This window comes from Corvus cornix, chromosome Z (genome assembly GCF_000738735.6).
Source record: "Corvus cornix cornix isolate S_Up_H32 chromosome Z, ASM73873v5, whole genome shotgun sequence".
Taxonomy (NCBI): Eukaryota; Metazoa; Chordata; class Aves; order Passeriformes; family Corvidae; genus Corvus; species Corvus cornix.
The window spans coordinates 58,757,210-58,779,840 of record NC_046357.1 but is presented as its reverse complement, the minus strand read 5'-3'; the positions used below and the strand labels follow the sequence as shown (position 1 = coordinate 58,779,840).

The 22,631-nt window shown below is 36.8% G+C and overlaps 1 protein-coding gene across 2 annotated transcripts in view; it reads left to right on the top strand.

Annotated features, from left to right (window-relative positions):
* CCDC171 (coiled-coil domain containing 171) overlaps positions 1-22,631 on the top strand; it is a 158,950-nt gene that overhangs the window by 67,507 nt on the left and 68,812 nt on the right. For both annotated transcript variants that reach the window (XM_010392976.3, XM_010392975.4), the window contains exons 16-20: positions 5,685-6,189; positions 6,944-7,060; positions 12,021-12,247; positions 12,923-13,102; positions 15,406-15,591. In XM_010392976.3, the coding sequence (XP_010391278.2) occupies positions 5,685-6,189; positions 6,944-7,060; positions 12,021-12,247; positions 12,923-13,102; positions 15,406-15,591 (1,215 nt within the window). The remainder of the gene's footprint in view (positions 1-5,684; positions 6,190-6,943; positions 7,061-12,020; positions 12,248-12,922; positions 13,103-15,405; positions 15,592-22,631) is intronic.

Genomic DNA, 22,631 nt, shown 5'->3' with positions numbered 1-22,631 from the left:
ACCCTCAATATAAGGAAGCTTTTCCTCATATTGGGATAGAACTTCTGTTTCAGTTTATGACCATTGCTCCTTATCCAACATCAGTGTTGGGCAGCACTGAAAAGAGTCTGGCACCATCCTCCTGACACCCACCTTTGAGATATTTGTATGTATTGATGAGATCCCCTCTCAGTCTTCTCCAGACTAAACAGGCCCAGCTCCCACGGTCTCTCCTCATAAGAGAGATGCTCCAGACCCCTGATCATCCTTGTGGCCCTCCACTGGACCCTCTCCAGTAACTCCTTGTCTCTCTTGTGCTGAGGAGCCCAGAACTGCACACAGAACTCCAGGTGTGGCCTCACTAGGGCCGAGTAGAGGGGGAGGATCACCTCCCTCGACCTGCTGGCCACACTCTTCCCCATGCACCCCAGGATGACATTGGCCCTCCTGGCCACAAGGGCACTGCCAGCCCATGGACAGCTTGTGATCCACCCAGAGTCCCAGGTCCTTCTCCACAGGGCTGCTCTGTAGGAGGTCAGCCCCAGCCTGTGCTGGCACTTGGGCTGCTCCTCCCCAGGTGCAGGACCTGACACTTGCCCTTGTTGAGCCTCATCAGGTTTCTCTCTGCCCAACCCTCCAGCTGATCCAGGTCCCACAGAATGGCAGCAGAGCCTTCAGGTGGGTCAGCCACTTGCCCCAGTTTAGTGTCACCAGCAAATTTGCTGAGGGTGCATTTGATGCCTTCTTCCAGGTCATTAATAAACAAATGCAGTGAGATTGGAGCCTTGGGAACACCACTGACTGCAGGCCTCCAGCTGGATTCTGGTCTACTGATCAGGACCCACTAAGCTCTGCCATTGTCAGTTCTTGATTCACCCCAGGGTCCGTTCATCTAACCCACATTTCCTGAGCTTACCTGCAAGGATGTTGTGAGAGACAATGTGTATGAGGTCCCCTCTCAGTCGTTTCTTCTTGAGGCTGAACAGGCCCAGCTCCCTCATTCTATTTTAAGAAAGATGCTCCAAGTCCTTTTGTCACCCTCTGCTGGACCTGGAGGCAGGATCACCTCCCTTGTTGTCCTTACATGCTTGGACACATTTAATTCCAGATGCACCTTGACCTTCCATGTCTCATTTCTACTTACTCTGACAACCTCTCTGTCTTCATTCCAAGTGGCCTGACTCTGTTTCCATCTCCTGTGTATTTCCTGCTTATGCCTGGGTAATGACAGTTCTTCATTTGTTCATGCAAGTCTGTTACCCACTTTGCCTGACTTCTTGGTCATCGGGACGTGTTGTTCTTGAGCCTGGAGGAACTTACCTTTGAATATCAGCCAACCCTCTTGCACCCCTCTTCTCTGCAGGAGCTGTTCCCATGGGATTCTTCCAAGAAGATCCACAAAGAGGCTAAAGTTAGCTCTCCTGAAGTCCATGGTTGCCATTTTACTTGCTGCTCTGCTTGCTCCTCCCCTGATGCTGAAGTCCTCATTCTCATGGTCACTATAGCCAAGGCTGCCCCCAACCTTCACATCCCAAACAAGGCCTTCCCTGTTTGTGTGAGGCCAAGCAGCACAACATTCCTTGTAGGATCCTCCACTGCCTGTGAAAGGAAGTTGTCATTATTGCTTTTCAAGAACCTCCTGGGCTGTTTGTGTTTCGTGGTGCTGGTTGTGCAGCAGATGTCAGGGTAGCTAAAGTCCTCCACAAGAACCAGTGTCCGTGACTCTGAGGCTGCTTTGTGCTGCCTGTAGAAGGTCATCCACCTTCTCCTCCTGCTTGGGTGGCCTGTAGCAAACACCCACAAGTGTCATCCTCAGTGGTCTGCCCTTTCTTCCTGACCCTAAGGTCTTGACTCTCTCATCATCCACCCCAAGACAGAGATTGATACATCCAAGCGTTGCCTCAAGAGAGGATAACTCCACCACTTCGCCTTCTTGGTCTGCCTCTCCTAAATAGCATTCCCTTTATGACAGTATTCCAGTCATGTTAGCTATCCCACCACATCTCTAATTGCAATGAGGTCAGAGTCCTTTGATTGCACACAGATCTCTAGTTCCTCCTGTTTGTTCCCCATTCCATGTGCATTGGCGTACAGGTACTTCATAGTAGTATTTGATTGTCCCAATGTCTTTGGATGCTTGTACTCGCTGAATATATTCCCACTTAAGCCTCCTTTTGCTGCTCAGGTGGTCACTGTAGTTCTCCCCTTCCCACACCTCTTCTTTGTTGAGCCTGGCCCTGTCCCTGTCCCCCTTCAAATCTAGTTTAAAGCTCTTTAAGTGAATCCTGCTAATCCTCTTTTTCCCCTCTGAGACAGGAGGATCTCATTTGTTGACCCAGTGTCATACAAACTGACCCATGATCAAAGCCCCACGAATTCTGATGGTAACACCACTCTTGAAGCCAGGAGTTCCTCTGTGGGATTTTCCTGGGTTTTGCCCCATCATTTTCTGCAACTGGCAGGAAAGAAGAGAACACAATTTGTGCTCCAGATCCCTTGGCCAATTATCCCAAGGCCCTGAGGTTCCTCTTGATCATTCATAGCCTTTTTATTGGGACTTCATTGCTACCCACCTGGTAAACAGGTAATGGGTAGTGATCAGTTGGCTGTACCACTGGGAAGTTTCTTGGTGATGTTTCTTACCTGTGCTGCAGGGAGGCAACACGCTTCCATATAGGTTAATTCCAGTCAGCATATTGGGCTCTCCATTTCTCTGAAAAGGGAGTCACCAATTACTACTACCTTTCTTTTTTTCTTAATTGAGGCGGTCATGATGTAGGGGGTAGGTGCCCTGTCCTAGACAATCGGTCCAGCCCACATAAACTTTCATCCACATCCTCATCGCTGTGATTCTGAGATTGCAGAGTCCTATACCTATTGTATAAGGGCACCTGGGAAAGGTGAAATACTTTGGGAGGGGATTCACCTGCCTGTCCCAAGGAGAAACCTGTTTCCACTCACCTCTGTCTTTAAGGTCCCCTGCTGCCTGGTGGTGAGAGGGTGGGGGATCCATTGCTTCATGTGAAGTGGACATTTGAGGTGTAGTAGAGCATGGCTCCACCACTCAGTCTCTTCCTCAGGCTCCCTAATACTTCTTAGTCTTTCTACTTTGTCTCTCAGCTCTGGCCTTAGGCTTTGTAGGTCACCCACCTATCATACCTCACACAGCTGTTGTCTCTGCTGCCCTGAGAGCAGTGCCAGGCTCCATCGTTCCCTGCAGCCTGAGACCTAGACTCTTGCGTGGTTTCGTGGGCACTCCGTCTGGGTTGCCCCATCCTTTCTGGTGTGCACAGAGGAAGTAAATTTTGTCCAAACACTTGAGCTCTATCACTGAGGGTGAAGATCACCAACTGAGGTAAGGGCTTGAGTTGGCAGTGTCTCAGTGCCCTTCCTTCTTGCCCTGCCTGTGCAAACAGTGTCATGGTGCCCTGGCTCATGTCTCATGCCCTGTTTGCCCTCTCTGTTCATCGTCTTCCTGCTTGCTTGCCCTCCCTGAGGACAGCGTTAGTACGTGTGGGGGTGGGCCCTGTCCCTTCTGCTGCCATCTATGCTCACTCAGAGCTCCAAAAGAAAAACCTTTTAAAGTCTCTGTGTCATTATATTTCTAGTTTTCAGTTCTGTTTCCATGTCAGAGTAAGGAAGAAGTAGGATAAAATAGTTTCGCTAGTAGAACCTGATTTTTTGTTAAGATTTCTTGGAATTGATGAAGCTCTGCAACCCAGTGAGGTGCCCCTCAAAGCTCAAACACCAAAGGAAAACAGCTTGCCAATGTTTAGGAAGAAAAGTCCTTGTCTCTTTCAAGAACTGTGCTTTTAAGCTTTGAAGAAAACGTTAAAAACAGTGTTTCGTATAATAAAAGTAATTATTAGCCAGTTAAAGAAAGAAGGTATATTTTCTTGCAAAATGTACCTTTCTGAAGTCAGAGGCTATCTTACTTGCTTTTGCATATTACCATATCACAAAAAGCATAAAAAAAGCGCTTTAATTAGCAAGACCACTGAATGTTGGTATTGCTGCCCAACAGCCCTATAGGGATCACAGCTTGTAGATATTGGCCTTTCACCTGTGATGGCCAGAAACCCTAGGTTGTTTTCTAAATTTGGCTTACCTTTTCAGTTCCTTCCAGTCATGCTACCAGGGTTTTTATCTATAAAAATCAAACACTGTAAATAATGCAGTAGCACTGAAAGTATTGTCCATGTTCATACTTTATTTTAGCGTAGTAAAGTGACATATGTGGCCTGTAAATTGCATTTTGAAATTAAATCTTGTAGTGGCCTACTCTATTTTTATATCACTTGAAGTATTTTAATAGCATTACAAATGCTTTCCCTTCCAAAAAAATTATAAAATATTTATTTGGTCAAAGACATTTTGTACTGACTAGGGTACATCTCTATAGAAGTGTGGGATCTTCTATTTTCATTCTAGCAATAGCTATGTATTTTTTTTCCCTTTTTGTGCTTGCAGAATGGAGGAGGGAAAAGAAACTAGGCTGCTCTGCTCACCACTTATTTGGGACCTGTAGCAAATAGAACACAGGAGAATATGACTAGATGATACCATTTTGCTTCTTTTTAGACCAGTGCTAACAGGAATAATGTCACACCATGTTTAATAAAATTGTCTCTAGCTCTAAGAGAGGTATCTGAAACTTATCACAATCCTCTGTTTTCTTCATCATTTCAACTTGTAATTCCAGCAATGTTTGCCTTTTTGTGACCATGTTGTAGCTGAAGCATAAGCATTTAGCTTGAGCTTGTGCCTTCTTTGTGAACAGTGCCTAAAATTTATTATATCCCTATGCAAGTGGAGCCTGTTTAAGTGTAGTCACTGTTTCAATCACAGCAGGCTCTCATGTATCAAGAACCCAGTTTAAGTCTCTGAGGTCACTTAGAGCTCCCAGCATAGTGTCTTGATTCCAATACTACAGTCTGCATCCTCTAACTGTAGTCCTGGCATTTCCTGACTTGTTTGCATCTTCATTTCTCTATACCAGTTTGCTATTTAAAATCTCCCTCTTTCCCTATTTCAGGATATATAGAAGAAAAAAAAATGTTCTGCAACTTAAAAAAATCTGTAATGGCACTAGGCAAAATAAAAATGTCTGCATTACACTGTTCTTTTGAAAACTCAATTCTGTATGAGGCCTAATTAATCTGTGAATATATAAGTAGGGGGTTGATTACAAAGTAATTAGGAGATCACCTTTACTTCCCCTTTTCCAGCTGCTGCCAATCTGTCTATATTTATGTTCCAGAGCTTTCCTTATTTTTTTCCTCTCCCTTACACTGACTTATTTCTGCTTTGTAGAACAATGCTCTTTCTGAAATTGGAGCATGTAATTGCTTACTCTTAAGTCAACTCATAAAACTGTGTTGTGGACAACCAGGTGCAGGCTATTGGAGTACTAAGGATTATCATCAGGAACCAGGAATCCATTTGTAACTGAAGACTGTGCAAACTTTACTCATACTGTTTGTTTTCATGTATCTGGTTCTGCAACTGTTTACTAGGAGAGATACTTTCATCATCGTGACTAATAATGTTTGTTCCTTTAATGTGTTACTAGAATGTGAGGAAAAATGAATTTTCTTTTAGCTTTTGTCTAGGTAAAAATTATTTTGTTACGTAAAAGATCTTGTTGTTAATATTTCTCCTGGTTTTTTAAAATTTTCTTCTGGCTTTTTTTCCTTTTATCCCAGGAACACCAAGAAACAGCAGAGAAAAATATGGAAAAAATTTATGTCCTTGAAAAAAGTCAAGAGAAATTGGCTCTTGAAAGCATTTCTGTGAAAAACACGTTAACACAGTTTCAGAAGGAGCATTCCTCGCTCCTGGCAGCCTGTGCACTATTGGCAGGTGCCCTGTGTCCTCTGTATGGCCGACTGTGTGCTATGTCTTCACAAAGAGACCTTCTCCAGGATCAGGCCAATATTTATGAATTAGTGAACCAGAAGATTAGGAGCCTAGTTCATGTGCTCTCGGATGATAAGGAAAACAATCAAGATGAAGCAAAACTAAAGAAAAGGAAATTCCAAGGCCTGATTTATGTATTCCGAAGAGCTGTGATTGCGGTTTTGGCGGCCAACAGACTTAAAGTTTTAGCACAGTCTTCTAGTTCCCTCTTCACCTGGACAAATGGCTTAAGAGAAGGCATTGGAATTACAGTTTGTGTAGGAGATCACAAGGGCAAGCGTAATCTGTCAAGTAAGCTAATTTTTTTCTTCTTTGATAAATGTTGTGTCAAATGACATGGTTAGTGAATAACCATAATAGTGAATATAATAATATTATTTTTAATAAAGTGTAAATAAAAATTTAATGACATTTTAACAAATGTAATTTCTGAATTTTTACTTTTTAGATAACTTGATAAATGTAATTTCCCCTAAAAGGAAATGTGTAGTCTCTTCAGCAATGCAAGTAAAGTTGCAACTACACACATGAACTCCCATTGTTTGATATCCTCAATATTTGCATTGTAGATTTCAGAATGCTACTGCATCTGCTCTCTGTGATAAATTTCTTGAAACATTCCTACATTATTTACCATCAACATATTTTTTGAAAAGGTATATTCTCTTCTTCTATTAATAACTTGTAGTACTTATTTCCTACTGAAAAAAGCAAAAAAGTTTCTTACTGATTCAGGTAAAATATTAGTGTAGGATTTCTAGATTTCCTTAAGCAGTTATGTAGTCTTCTTGTTCCTTTCTGTTACCAAACCAGCTCATGCTTCCCCCTACAAGTCAAAATGGTGTAAAAAATGCTCTCCAAACTAGAATATTCGTCTATTTTTCTGGATTAGCACACATGGAAGCGTGTTTAATATGGTCTAAGTTATCCCGAAAGTATTCTGTGGCTTATGTACTTTTAGGTTTTAGTCAGTTTCTGAAAGAGGAAGTAGTGTGCCTTACCTAAGTTATTCAGTTTTATTGGTAGCTACAATTCTGTTTCACAGGTTGTGAAGAGGAAGAGCTTGACTGTGCGGAAGCACTCAGCTGGTTTGCTAGTTCTAAACTCCTTGCTGCAATAATCAGTTCCGTCACTGAATTACAGGATGTTGTTAACAAACCAGGTAATTTGAAAAGTATATTCTTGTAGTTGAAAATTGAAAAAATAATCAGGGTGGTTACATCATCTCCATTTTTAGGATTTATCTAAACTATTCTGGATCAAATCTCTTGAGAGCTGTATTGATGAAACAGATTGGATTTTCTTTTATTGGTCATATGATACTTTATCTTTTTGGTATATAGAGTGACAGGAACAGAAGGCTGGAGAGTGCTTTTAGAAAGCATATATACCATTTTGCCTGTTTGGTTGTGAGATATTAAAAATAATCTGTGCCACACCAATAGATATTCGGCTGTTTTTAAACATAATTTGTTTTTAAAAGCTTCCAATGAAGCAACTTTTACAAGGTTCCTAGTTATCTTGTTCCACTGGTCTAATATTCAAAAAGTGTTTTCCTGGAGCTCAACGTAAGATTTTTCCATAGAGAAAATCTATGTCGTTTTGTTTTACTTGATCTGTGTGTTTCTTAAGTGCAGGCTCTAAAACTGGCACATATTCAACTTGGGACATTACAGCTGCTGACTGAAAGGAAATAATTTCCTATTGTGTTTTATATGATATGAATTTAGAATTTCCAAATCTGGAAAACAATTCAATTTCATGCATACTATTTTTGTGTGTTTTACTTGCTATCTTACAGTTTTTGAGAGAGAAATAAAATGCTCTCTGGTACACAATGTGTAGCAGTCCTTATTTTATGTCTCTACAGTGTTCCATCTCTATGCTTAGTTACATTTGTGTCTAGATATCCTATTTTTCTCAGTCTTCTGCTTGTATAGAATTCTACTATGCCTATGGATAATTGCAGTGTCAGTCTCTGGAAATGTCACCTCATGATTCCTAGTTGTTAACTATTTTCCTTAATTTATTTGCAGTGAGAACTTATGTAAGATTTTGCTTGGTTCATCTGCACAGCTGCCATCCTTAGTTCTTTAGTAACTTTTAGTTTTAAAATACCAACACTTCTGTCACAGAAAAAAGGATATTTAAGGAGGGATAATTTATATGAATACATGGAAGTAGCAGGACAGGGATAAGATGATTCATTTCCCAGAAGCTTAAACAGCAAACTGGTACCAGAAGACATTGAAACGAAAGTTTTTTGATTCAGTTTCAGGTGCTGTCTTTGGTCATCCTGTTTTCAGTAACTTAAATTTACATCCTTACAAAGCAAAGTTTGAACTGTATTTCAGAATATTTACAGAGTTTATACTGGAAGGGCTCCTGTGTACAGAGTGTTGTGTAGGAATAGCAAATTGAAGAGGAATCGACAAACTCATCAGCAGCACGGATGTGCTGAAGTGACTAGTTAGAATATCCTAAACGTCATGGTATTTTGCCAGTTTGAAGTATATGAGAATTCTGGTGGTCTCTATTTACTAGATATCCCTGCACTCAACACAGGCTTGATTTTGAGAATTAGGAAAAACCATGCTGGGAATGTTAATGGCCACAGTCAGTTTGGTGATCCTTTCATATCTTATTTTATTTTATTTATTTTTTATTATTTATTTTATTTATATTATATTTATATTTATAATTAATATTATTTATTTATTATTTAATTTTAAGTAATTTTCACAGAACGTCAAGGTCTAACTGCTCATGTATTACTTGGAGTTCTGTTGCTCATGAGATCAAGTCTCCTAAGAACCTTTGGTTCAAAAAATAGTAATAAATAATTTAGAGTTTGACATGAAATTTCCAGAAGTATTGAAGTAATTAGGCTCTGAAGGAATATATTTGAAAAATTCCACACTTAGAAAATTATATTATGTTCTATAAATAATATTTTAAATAAGACTTAAACCTTCAAACTGACTTCAGTGTTGAATTAAAAAAAAAAAATTTAAATAGGCAGTCTCTTCATATCTTTAAATAATGGCAGCTCCAGATCAGACTACACATCACAGGAGAGAATAGTATAAGAAGGTGCTATCTGGATTGTCAAGACGGAATGGTTCAGTGTCTTAGAAATTATGTTTAAAGATAGCTAGGTTCTGGAGACCATTTGAGGCAGATGAAAAAAACCAAATCCAGATCACTCAGATGACACTGGAATATTTGGGTTTGTGTGCTCTGGTGATTGGACACACCTTTCTTGATCTTTTAAATAAGTGGTTTTGTTTTGACACTGATGATTGTTTCACTTCATAGTGTTTGTTAGTTTGGTTCTCATTCCAGCAAGTCTTGGAATGATCTCTTTTCTTCAGTTTCAATGCAAGTTCATTACAGTATTGGAGTTTTTTGGTTTGCTTTGGGTTTTTTGTTTTTTTTGGTAAGGTTAGTTTTTTAGGTTTGTTTGAACAGAATCTGTACTGTGATAAACCAGAGAAGGTAATGGCCAATGTTTTCAATACAAATATCACCAACTGTTATATATACAAAGCTTTTAAAGTTTGACATGAACATTTTAGTCTTGCATAGTACTAAGTTAATCCTGCTGATTTGGTGTTCAATTCACCAAAAGAGAGCAAACAAGAATTGTTTTTTCATCTTTCAGTGAAGTAACATTTGACACTTTTTTTTTATGTGTTTAATGTAAGACTTAATTGCTCTTTATCGTATATCTGTATTTGTGTTAATTTCTTAGGCACATCATAATGTACATAATTTAATGCTTTTATTATAATTCTTTCATCCTTCATGGCAGATACTTAAGTTGTATATAAGCAGCCTGTTCTCTTATCAATTATTATTGATACAGTTCCTTGTGGAATTGATTTATGTTTTCATTTCATCTTTAACTTACTTCAGAATAGTTCTGTGTATTTATTCAAAGCTACTCTTCATAAAAACAATAGAGGACATGACTATTTATCCCTATCCTAAGAAAATGCCTTATGTTGTGGATGCTGAACTGTGCTGGATAAGGGGAGTACTTGTTGTGAAGTGGAATGATAATTTCAAAATGCTACAACACAACTGCCTGAATTATTATTTTAAATTTATTTTAAATACAGTTAAACATTAGATTCTAGACATGGGGAAAGGGGTGCCATACTAGGTACTGCACATATGGAGAAACACTATTTTCTGACTGGCAACCAGTCTCATAAACTGAGATAGCAAGTGGAAATGCTGGGAAAAGTGAAGGAACAGTAGCTCATTGAGGGTATCCTTTTTGTGATACGTACCAAAAATCATGGCAAAGGACAGTTTTTGAGAAGGTTTTGGTATCGTCTTACATGGAAGGGGATAAAAATGTTCTAGTTTAAATTTTAGATTAATTTAACTAAACATTCAACTAGCGAATGTTCTATGACTGGAGAAAAGAGAGTGTCTTTGAAACTGAAAGACTAGTATGACAGGATAATCTGTGATAAGAGTTAAATTGATGAAGGTAGAGTTTTCTTTTTTGTGATCAGTAATAGGGAACCAACATAACGAAAAGAGAGGATCCTAGGCCAAACTAGACGGAGCATTGCAATAGCAGATTTTCTGGGTATGAAAAGAGTAAATTTTTTTTATTGCAAAGGATGTTTAGTTAGTTGAAGTGCAAGATAAAAACGCCTCATAAGATTTTTAACTTTAAAGATGCTGTCTTAGTAGTGAAGAAGAGGCACATCTACAGTCGCTGAGGTTATGGAGAGCATGTACTCAAAAATGATACTCCAGTTAAGCACTGGAATCGTTGGAGTGGTGCTATTCTAAAACCAAGCAGGAAAATGGCTTTGAAAATAAAATATTTTGTTTTATCATGTGCATTTTTGGTATTGTTTACAGATAAATCTCAACCTCACGTGTAAATGATCTTCTTTACTATGAGAATTGTAATAAAAAAATACCAATAATCATGTTCTGTTTGCTGTGTACCTCTGGCTTTTTCCTTCATAGTCTATAAACAGAAATTCTTTAACTTAAGCCAGGGTTATTTTTTTCTGTTTATACTCTTAAGTAAATACTTTAGTTCATTGCAGCAACAGGAGATCTGCTGTACTACTGAATGTAAATAAGCTCTTCCATGCTTGTCATCTTACACTGATAGTATCATAAGACAAGTAATGACAGATTAAGACCTGCCTAGCAGAGGGAAAACTAAATTACAAGACTTTTATTAAGGCATAAATAAACCTATTAACTGTTATCTGGAATACCAATTAGTGGAAGGAGCACTGACAATTTTATTTATCAACATTAAACACAATTATTAATTACAGACCTGACGAATCTAGCAGTAAGCAGGACATGTTGGGTGTGCTGGGGCCTTAAGTCCATTATATGAGAAGGATGATTACCAAAATCCTGTGGGGAAATAAGTAATTGTAGCTGTAAAATTTTAATTGCCTTGGAATAAGGTAAATTATATTCTCTTGTCTCAGAATATAAATAGTATGGCATTAAGGTACCAAGCCCCACTAATTTTGAACAGCAAATGATTTAGACATCTGTAGAGGGGAGGGAAGAGAAATCAGGAAAGCCTCAGAAATTTGCATTGTAAATATTGCAATAAAGTGATTTACCATTGTGCTATACCTTCTGACTTACTTGACCTGACTTCCATTTGCTTGCTTGCATCCATCTTGCATGTTTTCTGAATTACAAAGTTAGAACACTAAAGAAAGTCTTAAGAAAGTATGGTATTGGAGAACATGTGGTAACAACTGGACAAATAGCCTTTGACAAACAAATTCTATTCTTTAGAACCTTATCCTACCCTCCCATTCATAAATTGATTGGAGTAGAATTTTGACTGCTAAATACACAATTTTTCCTAAAGTTTCTCTGTGAGATATTCCTTTTAACTCAGTCTTCCAGTCTTTAATGGAAAATTTCTATTGAGTATCTTAAAGGTGTTGTTTGTTGTGGTTTTTTTCACTGAAAGAAACTGAAACTAATAACCTACTTGATGTTTCTTTTCTGTGTTTTGGTTTGGGGATTGTTGTTGTTGTTGTGGGGGTTTTTTTGTTTGTTTGACTCTTTGTTTGGGGGTTTTGTTTGTTTTTTGGTTTTTTTTAAAGGTACGAAGTCCTGGCTTTCTGGAAAGTTACTTTTAAGTGCAGCCAGGAATTCGTTTTCAAAACTTATGGACAAGCTGAATGTTATAATGGAGACGGTTCCCTTAGACCACAGCAAGTACATTACTTACCTCGAGAAAGACTCCTTGGTACAGAGCCTGGCTCATGGACTTCATAAAATAAATACCGAGGCCCTGGAAGCTGGATTGTGTGACAGAGTATCCAGTATGGTATGCATAATTATAGTCCTACTCCATATAAGCAGTAGGTTCGTGGCCTAAGTGTTAGGATGAAGCTCTCTTGATAGTACAATTAATTTTGTTTCAGATTGTTTTATAAGACTGTTACATTGAAGTCAACTGTGTAGACATCAAAAGTTGATTCCTAACACCCAGCAGCATTAGGGCGTGAATTTATTTTTTCTTTTATGTCAAAAAATTTTAAGAAGAAATTTGATGTATCCAAGAAAAAGGGTTTTTTAAAGTTCTGTCAAAATTGTATTTGCTTTGTAAGAACTAGCTTACTTTTGGCTTCAAGTAAATGTTATGGGGTTGGTTTTTTGCTGTGTGTTTTAGTGGGGTTTTTTTTTCCTGTTTTCTCCTGCTTTGTGTTCTGTCTTTCAGTAAAGATAGCCTTCTTCCCTTTAATCAGAGGGAAGGGAGAAACCTTCCAAAATAATTGGTCTTTTATTGTGGGCCTTACATGAAAATGGTACTTCTTGAAAACAGAATTTTTAGTAACCCTCAGGAGTAGGTGAAACAGGGTCACTTTTTTGCACTCGTGCATCTTAGAGATGATGAGCAAAATGAGAGCTTTGTCTAATTTGCTTGAGTATTACATGTGACTCTTTTATTGCTAAAATAGTGCATGTTAAAGTGCATACATTTGTTTCTGATTACTAACAGAAAAATGTAGAATCCTTGCAGAAGCAGATATTTGAATTTACACAAAGACTTCATACAGCAGAAGTGGAACGCCGCTCACTGCGCCTACAACTTGCAGAATTCAAATCGAATTTCAGTGAGATGAAGAAAGAAGCAGACAAAGCCCAGAGCCTGCAAGAGCAATTAAATATGCTTAAGCAAGTAAGTATATTTGATTTAGAGGTGACTGTTTATAAGACGCATTTTTGTGTGTTCTTTTGAAAAATGAGTATAAAATCATTCTAATAATAAAATAATTTTCCGGAAAATTTGCATCGTAAGTGTCACTAAACTAGAAGTCAGATGTGTTTAGAAATATTTCCCTTCCACAAGAGTTTCTTTTTGATTTGTAGAATGAGGTATTCTTGTTTGGTCTTCAGCAATCAAGATCTTCTGTATGTTGAATATGTTGATGTGATTTATATACGCAAAAAAGCATTTATAGATTTCACTTCAGCAGGGTAAAATCAGCTGCAATGAGGCTATTGAATAAGTATGTTCATGAGAACTTCAAAAAGTATAAATTCTGTGTGGATATTGCTGAATATTATGATAGACATTTTACTGTATCTTTAACACTAGGCTATGTCCTGAGCTAGTCAGTGCAAATTTTAGTGTGGCTGTTTCCCTGAAGGACTACATTTATGGAAGGGGAAAAAAAGGCCCTCTTTTACATTCCTGCTAGCATATATGCATCAAATTCCTCTGACTCCTAGCTGTCACTGATTGATTTACTTAAACACTATGTATTCACTAACCTGTAAATACGTCTGACAGGAAGGAGAAGACACAACAAAAAGGTTCTTTAACCACTTGAAACCACAATATCATGACTAATGGACATGGTGTTTGAGGGATTGATGCCATTTGGAGGGTTCTCAGTTGACCCCTGTCATACGTACAGAACTGTGCCTTCAGTCCTTGGAGGGGAAGAAACTTGTCTTGCTTTAGCATGCTGGAGGTTCACTAAGCACCTTTCCTACTATGCTTATTTCTTGTAGGTTGCATTCAGAATTGAACGGATGTTTTAACTATTTGAGATAGTGAATGGTTAAGGATTCTTATACATGCTTTACAGGTACACAGTACAACTAAAACAGTTTTGTCCCAGAAAAAGCAGTATTTTCTGTAGCTGTGAGCAGCACTGGTACTGGAGCCTAGTTGGTAGACCTGTCAGTGTGTCCCAATCAAGACACTTCCAAGTGAATATTTAACAGATGGTCTCACATCCATTCTCTTTCCTCTTCCTAGCTGGTAAAAAATTGGTGGTTTTTTACTCAAACAGAAAAAATTATATCTAATAATTTTCAGTTTTGCTCATCCTGGGTTTTATTTGCTTACAATTCTGGGAAAATTGGAAGAAATTATCACAGTTTAGATTGCCATTCAAATGTAGACAATGATTTTACTTGAAGAACTATTTTGTCTTTCTGGAACAATTTTCCAAAGGGAGAAAGAGTTTGTGGGAACCCAGAATGCAGAGAATATTTCTCTGCCTGTTTTTGCCTGTTACCCTCCTGGACAACACTGTTTTTGACCTTCATCCATGGAGAAAATTGCCTACCCTCTGGGAAGAATTAGAATCTACGCTGGTGTGAACTAGGTGATAGAATACTATGTAAGATTGTCACAGGGTGAAAAATTTAGAGTTTTTGGGTTTATTAATATAGTAAGTTGATAAAAGCAAAAGACATCAAAATGGAGGATTGTTGTTGCTCTCCAGACCTTCTTCTTCTTCTAATACTCCATATTCTGCAGTAGAAGTAGTTTGGGATGATTGGATAAAGAATTCCAGAGTTCCTGTCTGCATGACCAGACAATTTACTAGACATTGGTAGAAAAGTGAAATATCTTTCGTTTTAAGTTTTCTTTGAGTGATTTACCTTTAAAAGACCGTGTAATCTTGATAATTCAGCTTTTCTTGCATTCTCTACTTCATGCTATGTCTGGGTCACGGCAGTGGCTTGTATTTCACTAGTAAGACTTAAACAACTACAGAAGAAAGAGAAGGCTAAAAGTCCCGTTCATCTCTGACTCCTGGCAAAGACTCTAAAAAGCCTCCCCCATCAGGGGAGACAAAATTAAGGCACTGGACTGCATCAGAGTTCAGGAAGATGTTTACAAGGGTTAACAAGATATGCACTAAAATGTGGGACATTGATCTGCGTATTTCCTTCTAAATATTGGTTTTTTGCAACCTCGGGTGTTAATTTGAATAGAATAGCAAATGCATGCTGTTTATGGTAGCCTGAACGCTGTTTCGGAACATTACAGTGAATAAAGTTGTCTGGCCGTTTTATTGCTTGGTGGTCTGTCTTTGAGTTAAAAACCCTAAATAATAATAATAACCTTTAGCATAATTTTCTTTTAGAATTTAATATGTTTGCAAGTGGAACTTGGAAAGTCAAGCATGTAAACAGATAAGTATAGTTACATAATCAAACACAATTTATTTCTCTTATCAGAAATTGATCACCCATGAGAGGTTTGAAAGTGTATGTGAAGAATTAAATAATGCATTACATCGAGAGCGTCAGGCACAACTGCTTTTGAATGAACAAGCACAACAGCTACAGGAGTTAAATAATAAACTAGAATTGCAATTCAGTGAGGAAGCAGATAAAACCCAAGTCTTAAGTGAATCTGTACAGGTAAGATGATTGTTGTTCTCAGTTAGGCACCTGAAATTTACTTTTTGGTGAACAAGCCAAATGTTGCAGTTCTTGTGCAAATAAAATGTAAATGCACACATTTCCATTGAAATTTTAGGGTACTCCAGAAGCACTTTCAAGATGCTACTTCAAGGTATAACATCATTTTTCTGCTCTTGCAACTAGGTGATGTACACTAATATATGTGAAGTGTCTGAAATTTATAGGAGACATAAGTGACAGCAGTCCTAGCTATCCCAAGGTGTTTGCAATTTATAGAAAAAACAAATGAAGAAGTACAGGGATACTTTGATTTTTGATAGAGGTCACAGTAATATTTTAAAACCTGTACTGTCTGTTTCCTGAATATAATCCTAGGATGGAGAATACATTTATCAGTTAGGAATATGCAAGGTGACGATAGAGAGAAATCCTTTTTCATCAGAATTTAGAATTTTCTGTAGACATAATGAGTAATAAGGGAAAAGATGATGTTATCAGAATCTCTGATAACAAACGAAAAAACAGAGAGAGTATTAGAGGTTTGAAACCAGGTGGATATCTAACATTGGAAGAGAGAAAACTTTGTGATGGCAAGCCAATAATGGGTGATGACCTGAGCTCTGCAGCTTTTATTTATTTTCTATTTAAAGCAAGCTTTGCTGCTTGTATCTGCTCTTCAGCCCTACTACTGTCTTTCCATCTCCCTGGAAGAATTCACAGAAGAATACTCCCCCAGTATTCTGTGAATTGACAACTGAGCAAAAGAGACTGCTTCTCCAGTATTTTGAGAAATAGAAGCACTTGCGAATCTGAGAGACGAAGTGTCAAGCAGGAGGAGAGCCAAAATGATTCAAGCTGCAAAACTAGTAGAAATGTCAGAAATATTGAAAATATAACAATGAAAGTAGATGTCAAGGAGGATGAGTTGCAGCAGAGTTGAGATTTGAAGTGATGTATAACGGAGGATGCTGAAGGATGTTGTTAAATTTATTAAGTAGGGTTTCCACTAGTGGTATTATTTACTAAAAATGCCTTACCCTCACTAAGGGTAAACGACAGTGACATTTCCAATTTACCTGTTGGGTTTTGTGGGTTCTTTTTCTCCCTCACAGTTCTACTTGTGGGTGTTTCATCTCGATGGAAGAATAAACTTATTTAGTGTTTTCAGTCAGGTTGCTTGTTAATAATTGCTATTTGCTTTCTGATATAACTGTAGTGTATGTATAAGCTGTGAGTCTTGTGTTTGACTTCTTTGAGAAAGGCTTGATTTAAGATTTTTAAATGGCTGTTAGGAATATAAAGAAGGGAGGGACTAGAAGACAGATCCTATTTGAAGTCTTCATTTGTGTCTACTTTTTATCCATTAATACATGTTTTTTCACCATGTTTTACTTTATTTAAAACACACCTTTTCATTTAGTCAGAGAAAATGTAGAAAAAGGTCAATTGTAGGCAATTAAAATATAGGAGGAAGTTTTAAACAAGTATGTTGCATAGATTATTTGATACTGAATTATATTTTACAGATTCTGGTTTTTATTAATTGAAGGCTAGATACAATTTTTTGGAGACAGTCGTGATCCTAAAATGCATCCTAATTCTGCAGTCCTTTAACAGTTGTTTGCTACTGGAACAACTTCCTTTAGTGTAAAATGCTTGGTTATTGCTGAAAGCTTTAAAGATACAATGCAATGTAATAATGTAGATGATAGGATGGAGGCAAAGAACATTGACAAAATAAACCTTAGGGCTGAAGTTTACTACTTATAGATACACTGATTTGGTTTATTACTCTTTAAGTCTCAATCCTTTCCACGGAGGAATTTTAAACCAAATTTAAGTTGTAGACTTTTTGCTGTGTACTGTCCCTCAACTTAGAAGATTAATTGATATCTCTCAATTTCTTTATGATGTTTACTACAAGAGGCAGCACGAAATTGCATTTTGGTTGTAAGAGCCTGTATCTGTGACTGTATCAAAAAAGGAGACAAGAACAGTTGTGGTAACATGTCAACACATGTTAATGATCTAGTGGTCCTTGATTTTTTTTTTTAGTCATGCAGATACAATTTTATAATGTATGCATCCTAAATCATCATTTCACCTTCACTTTTTGTCATTGTTTTTTACATTTCTGAACCTGTGTTGAATAAGTGCTTTCAAAATTCAAGTGGCAGTCTAATATAACCTACTTTGATACCAAGGAGTAAAAGTACTTTTTTAATTCTGAGCTCTATATGTTTGGTTTTTAAAATTTAAGAAAAAGTCTCTTCTCTCCCACAGTTTACCACAATCCAACCTTGTTCATGCCTTTATTCACAACAGGAAGAAATGGTCTTTGCCTTTGCCCTGACATTTTAATTGACAGTCCCTTTTCCTTAGCTAATTGGATTTTGTGACTTAAAATGTTTGGGTTTTTTTGTAGCTCTCATTTTTCACGACAGTGAAACAACCTAATCATTGTGATAATCAACATTGCCCTTGTAAAACACTGTTCTTAGAATTGTATAGGTTTTTAAGTGCTTAAGTAATAAAGAAAAAAAAAGCACTGTAAAAAGTAAAATAGAAAAATACATGCCTCCATCTGCATCTTAAGATACAAAATAATATTACTGGTATAGACTAAGTGTATATAAAAATTTGGTGAGTATGGTGACATACAAGTGAGGTCAGGTAGAGTAGAGTATCATGGAGTGAAAAAAAAAAAACTTGCTTTGAATTCTTTATTCATAATTTTTAAACAGGTAAGAAGAAAAATATTAAAATATTAGATACTTTCACTTTTTATAGCTTGTTTTTAAACTTACAGTTCAGCAGCAATCAGTAAGGAGATATTTTGGTATTCATGTACTTTCATAAAGTAGGCTTATTAAAGGAGTAATACTTAATTTCTTAGCTTTATCAGTTCAGATTTTAATCCTGTATATTTTTATCTTCTTAATGGCATATACCATGGAGACATCCAAAGTAGCCAATTACGTTCAAGGTCAGCTGAAACTAAGCAACTCTTTAATACCACTTCTTTTTATTAGGTGAGGTGAATCATTTGCTCTGATTCCTCATTCTGTGAAGAGAAACTTTTACACAAATGCTAAACAGGTATCAATAACAGACAAATTTTTAATTCCTGTTACCAGCTGGTCTTAATCAAGTAAAATTTTTTTTTTTTTTCCTATTGATATGCACAGTCTATGTACTTACTTCCTTTTAGGTACGTTAGTGCCTGTAATAAAAAGAATATATTTTTAAGGTTCTATTTATGGAACAAGTTCTATAAATTGTTAATTAATCGCTCCAGTGCAATAGATGTTAAATCATTTAACTTGATACTGATATGCCTCAACATAGACTTCAATACTTGTTTTAGAAGAAGGTACCCTAAATTTTTGGTTTGTTTAATCTGCTGAGTTTAGTGAAGATGCCATTAATTTATGACAAAATAAGTGAGGAAAAAAAATCTCATCCAAATGCTTTTGTAACACTCACAACAGATGTTTTCTGGTGGGAAGATTTGGAGTGTTTATTTTCAGTACCTATGTCATTCAAATCATACATACATCCTCTCTGTCCAGAGTATCCTTCACTCAACAGGCATATCTGGATTCATTAAATTCAGATGAAGATTGGGATTTCTGTGTTTGTTAGAAGGGGATGTTTTCCTTCAGCAAGCTCTCAGTTTTTGGGTGAATTTGAGGTGAAGGTGGTACACAATTTTCTGCTTTTCATTGCTTTTCCTCTTTATACATTTATAGCCACACATTTTCCCTGAAACGCCATTTCAAATATTTATACAATTTCTTTTACTAATACCATTGCACTTACTTTATAAATCAGTTTTACAGTTATTTCTGAAAACACTGCAGTATTCTAACTTAGAGAAAGGTTAAATGACTTCAGTTACATGAGGAAGACCAAGTGATTTTCATGCTTCTCAAAAAGATTGCAGTAAGAATAGAAATAGGATTTGAGATTTTTTTTCCTCTGACATCTTAAGTCAAAAAGGTTGTTAGGATTTGGATGCACTGAGGGATATGTCGATTCTGAAAACTTGTTTGTCACATTGTCAAGAAACTGCATTTCTGTGCATTGCCTGATTAAATGTAAGGCTGTTCTTTAAAGAAAGTAGTATAGATGATTACCCCTAACATCTAACTTAACAGAGAATTTGTATTAATGAAGTTTAGCATGTTAAAGAGAAGCAAGCTCCCTTCTGAATAGGTTAGAAACAAAAATTCATAATTAATTAATTAAATATAGGGGGTTGTTGGTTTTTTTTTTTAGTTTCCACACTATGTTCTGAACACCTAAATAACTTATAAAGTAGGTAAGAATGGATTAGTATTGTCATCTGCTCTGTTCTTAGTCGAAAGAGGTAATGTGTTTTCTTAGTACAAAAAATTACAGGTTAAAGAGATTTGTCAGGTATTTCAATTTGTGTTAACACTATTTGTAAAATAAGTAGGCCTGTTCATTTGGCTCTGTTACATAATTTCCACTACTGCTAACTTCTTAGTCTTCAAAGATTTAGGTTAACTAGAAACTGTCATAGAGCTGATCCTTTGTGCTTTTTTGTTTGTAGGTTGCAATGCATTGTATGTGAAATTTAGGTTTATGGGATAGTCTTCCTTCTAGCAGCTGCTGTCTTTACATAATAGGAAGACACATAGCACACAATTGTGGGCTGGAGCTGAGAGCTTTTTTTTGCAAAAGGAAAGAGAACACAATTGAGATAAAGGCTGCATTCTGTTATTACTGAATCTGTATTTCAGATCTCTAAACTTAAACTTCACTTTAAATTTCACGCTTCTGTGGTTTGTCCAGGGAGTTAGATTCATAGAATCACAGAATATCCTGAGTTGGAAGAGACCTACAATGATCATCAAAGTCCAGCTCCTGGCCCTGCATGGGACCATTCCCAACTCACACCATGTGCCTGAGAGCATTGTCTAAATGCATCTTGGACTCTGTCCAGCTGGTGCTGTGACCACTGCCCTGGGGAGCCTGTTCCAATGCCCAATCACCCTCTGGGTGAAACCTTATTTCTAGGCAGGTCATGTCTGTGTATTTCCTTTGTTCTGTATCTAGAACATTCATCAGAATTAGCATTAGTCTAGAGGTAATGAAGTCAGTACACGGCTTTTAGATTTGTTTTTGTGCCATAGTCATCAATGATGCAGCCAAGCAACTATCAACCCAGTTGCTGAAGGTCTGCCTTAACTTTCCTGAGTCAAGTTTTCTGGAAAATATGTAAGTAATGACCAGAATGGGAGAAAGAATAAAGTTAAAATTTGTGGTTATGAACTCATTATATGTTTGCATTAACATGAAGGTCAATGCAACAATGCAAAATATTGTAGTATAAGTCACACAAACATAATTTAATTAGAAGCTGTTATTTTGAAAGGATATCAGCATTACTGTTGTGTTACTGTTTCATTTCTCTGCATTTCCTCTTTTGTCCAGTTTTACAAGTTGAATGTCAGTAATAGTTAAGTTTTGAGCAATGTTAGGGTTTTACATTGGAATTTGAACATGCATTCATACCAGGTGAACGTTTTTTTTTAATTATGCCACTACACAATCTTTTATTGGTTGGTATTAAGAATATTATTCAGGTATATTATTTACTATCTTTACATAGCAAGAAAATAATAAACTGATATCCAAATTGCTGCTACTTTACATTGGAGGGAGAATGAAAGTAATTGGCAGTTTATTACAGAAGTAATTGGCAGCTTATTACATTTATGTTCAACCTAACAGATGTAAACATTATTTATCTAATAAATAAGAAAAAGCATCCCTAAGTAAGAAATTTTCATGTTTTATTTTTAACTTGCTGAAGAGTTTAAGATAACTCCGAGGAAAATGCTCTCACCATTAAAACAATTTGTATGTAACAGACTCTGAGAACACTGTAAAAAGTCATGTTTACATAACATCACTTTAGCTAATCTTTGAAAGCTAATTACAGCTAGGAGTTAAGTTCCAGGTAAGAATAGGTTTACCCTTCTCCAAAAATTATGGAATAAGTTTGTTCATGCTAGTCTGATTCAGTAGTCTCATTTCAACAATCACTTTATGAGTCATGCACTTAGGTGCCCTTCTGGTGGTTTGTGGAAGAAGGCAAGTAACCAATACAGGTAGACTGGTGCATGGGAATAATGAAATTGTGGAAACAAGAGTCCACAAATCTGGACTGCAAGTTACTTCTCAACAGATGGCTGACACCTTCGGTTTTTTGGTCCAATATATGACTGACTGGCTCACAGTGAAATCCAGAGTGCTTTAGTATTAATAGTGTAGTAACATTGCCTATTTCAGAGAATACTTTTTGTCCTGAGTCTGATCGCTGCACTATAGTACTAAAAAAAAGATAAATCTGGCATTCTGTCGAGGTTTAGATAGAGAGAAAATATAACTTAAACAAAGTAATTGCATGAACTCACACATTTTTAGTCTTTTACAAGTAGCTTCTGATATTTTCTGGGTAGTCCATTTGTAGGAACTATTTGCCTCCCTTGGGGGAAGGAGAGAATAGATGGAACAATATGAGGATCTAAAAGCTTAATGGTTTTATTTCTGCATTGTAATTATACTAATAAATACCTCTGTCCATGACCTTAGAATTTATAGTGCAGTGAGAAAGATTTATTGACAAGTAATTTGGAAGAAAAATGGGATTATTATTATTACAGTGTGTGGTTATTAAGCATATGTATTTACATATCATTTATCCCTGTTATTTCAAGACCTTCACCTGTCTTTCAGTTTTCACTCAAAAACACGGAAAGGCTTCTTGGTAAATCCAGTGCCTGGGAGATCTTTTTTGTATTATTGGATCAACTACAAAGTAACTGTGTTACCTTGAGATGTACAGAGGGGATCAATAGATCTTTAAAACAGCATGTGATTTTTTAAAGAGTGTGTTCTAAACCCTATTTTTCCTGGTAGTGTAGATATCAATGTGTAGGACTTTTTGCTATACACATTCTATATCTTCTTGATATAGAAGTCCTTTATACATAGATTTGCTT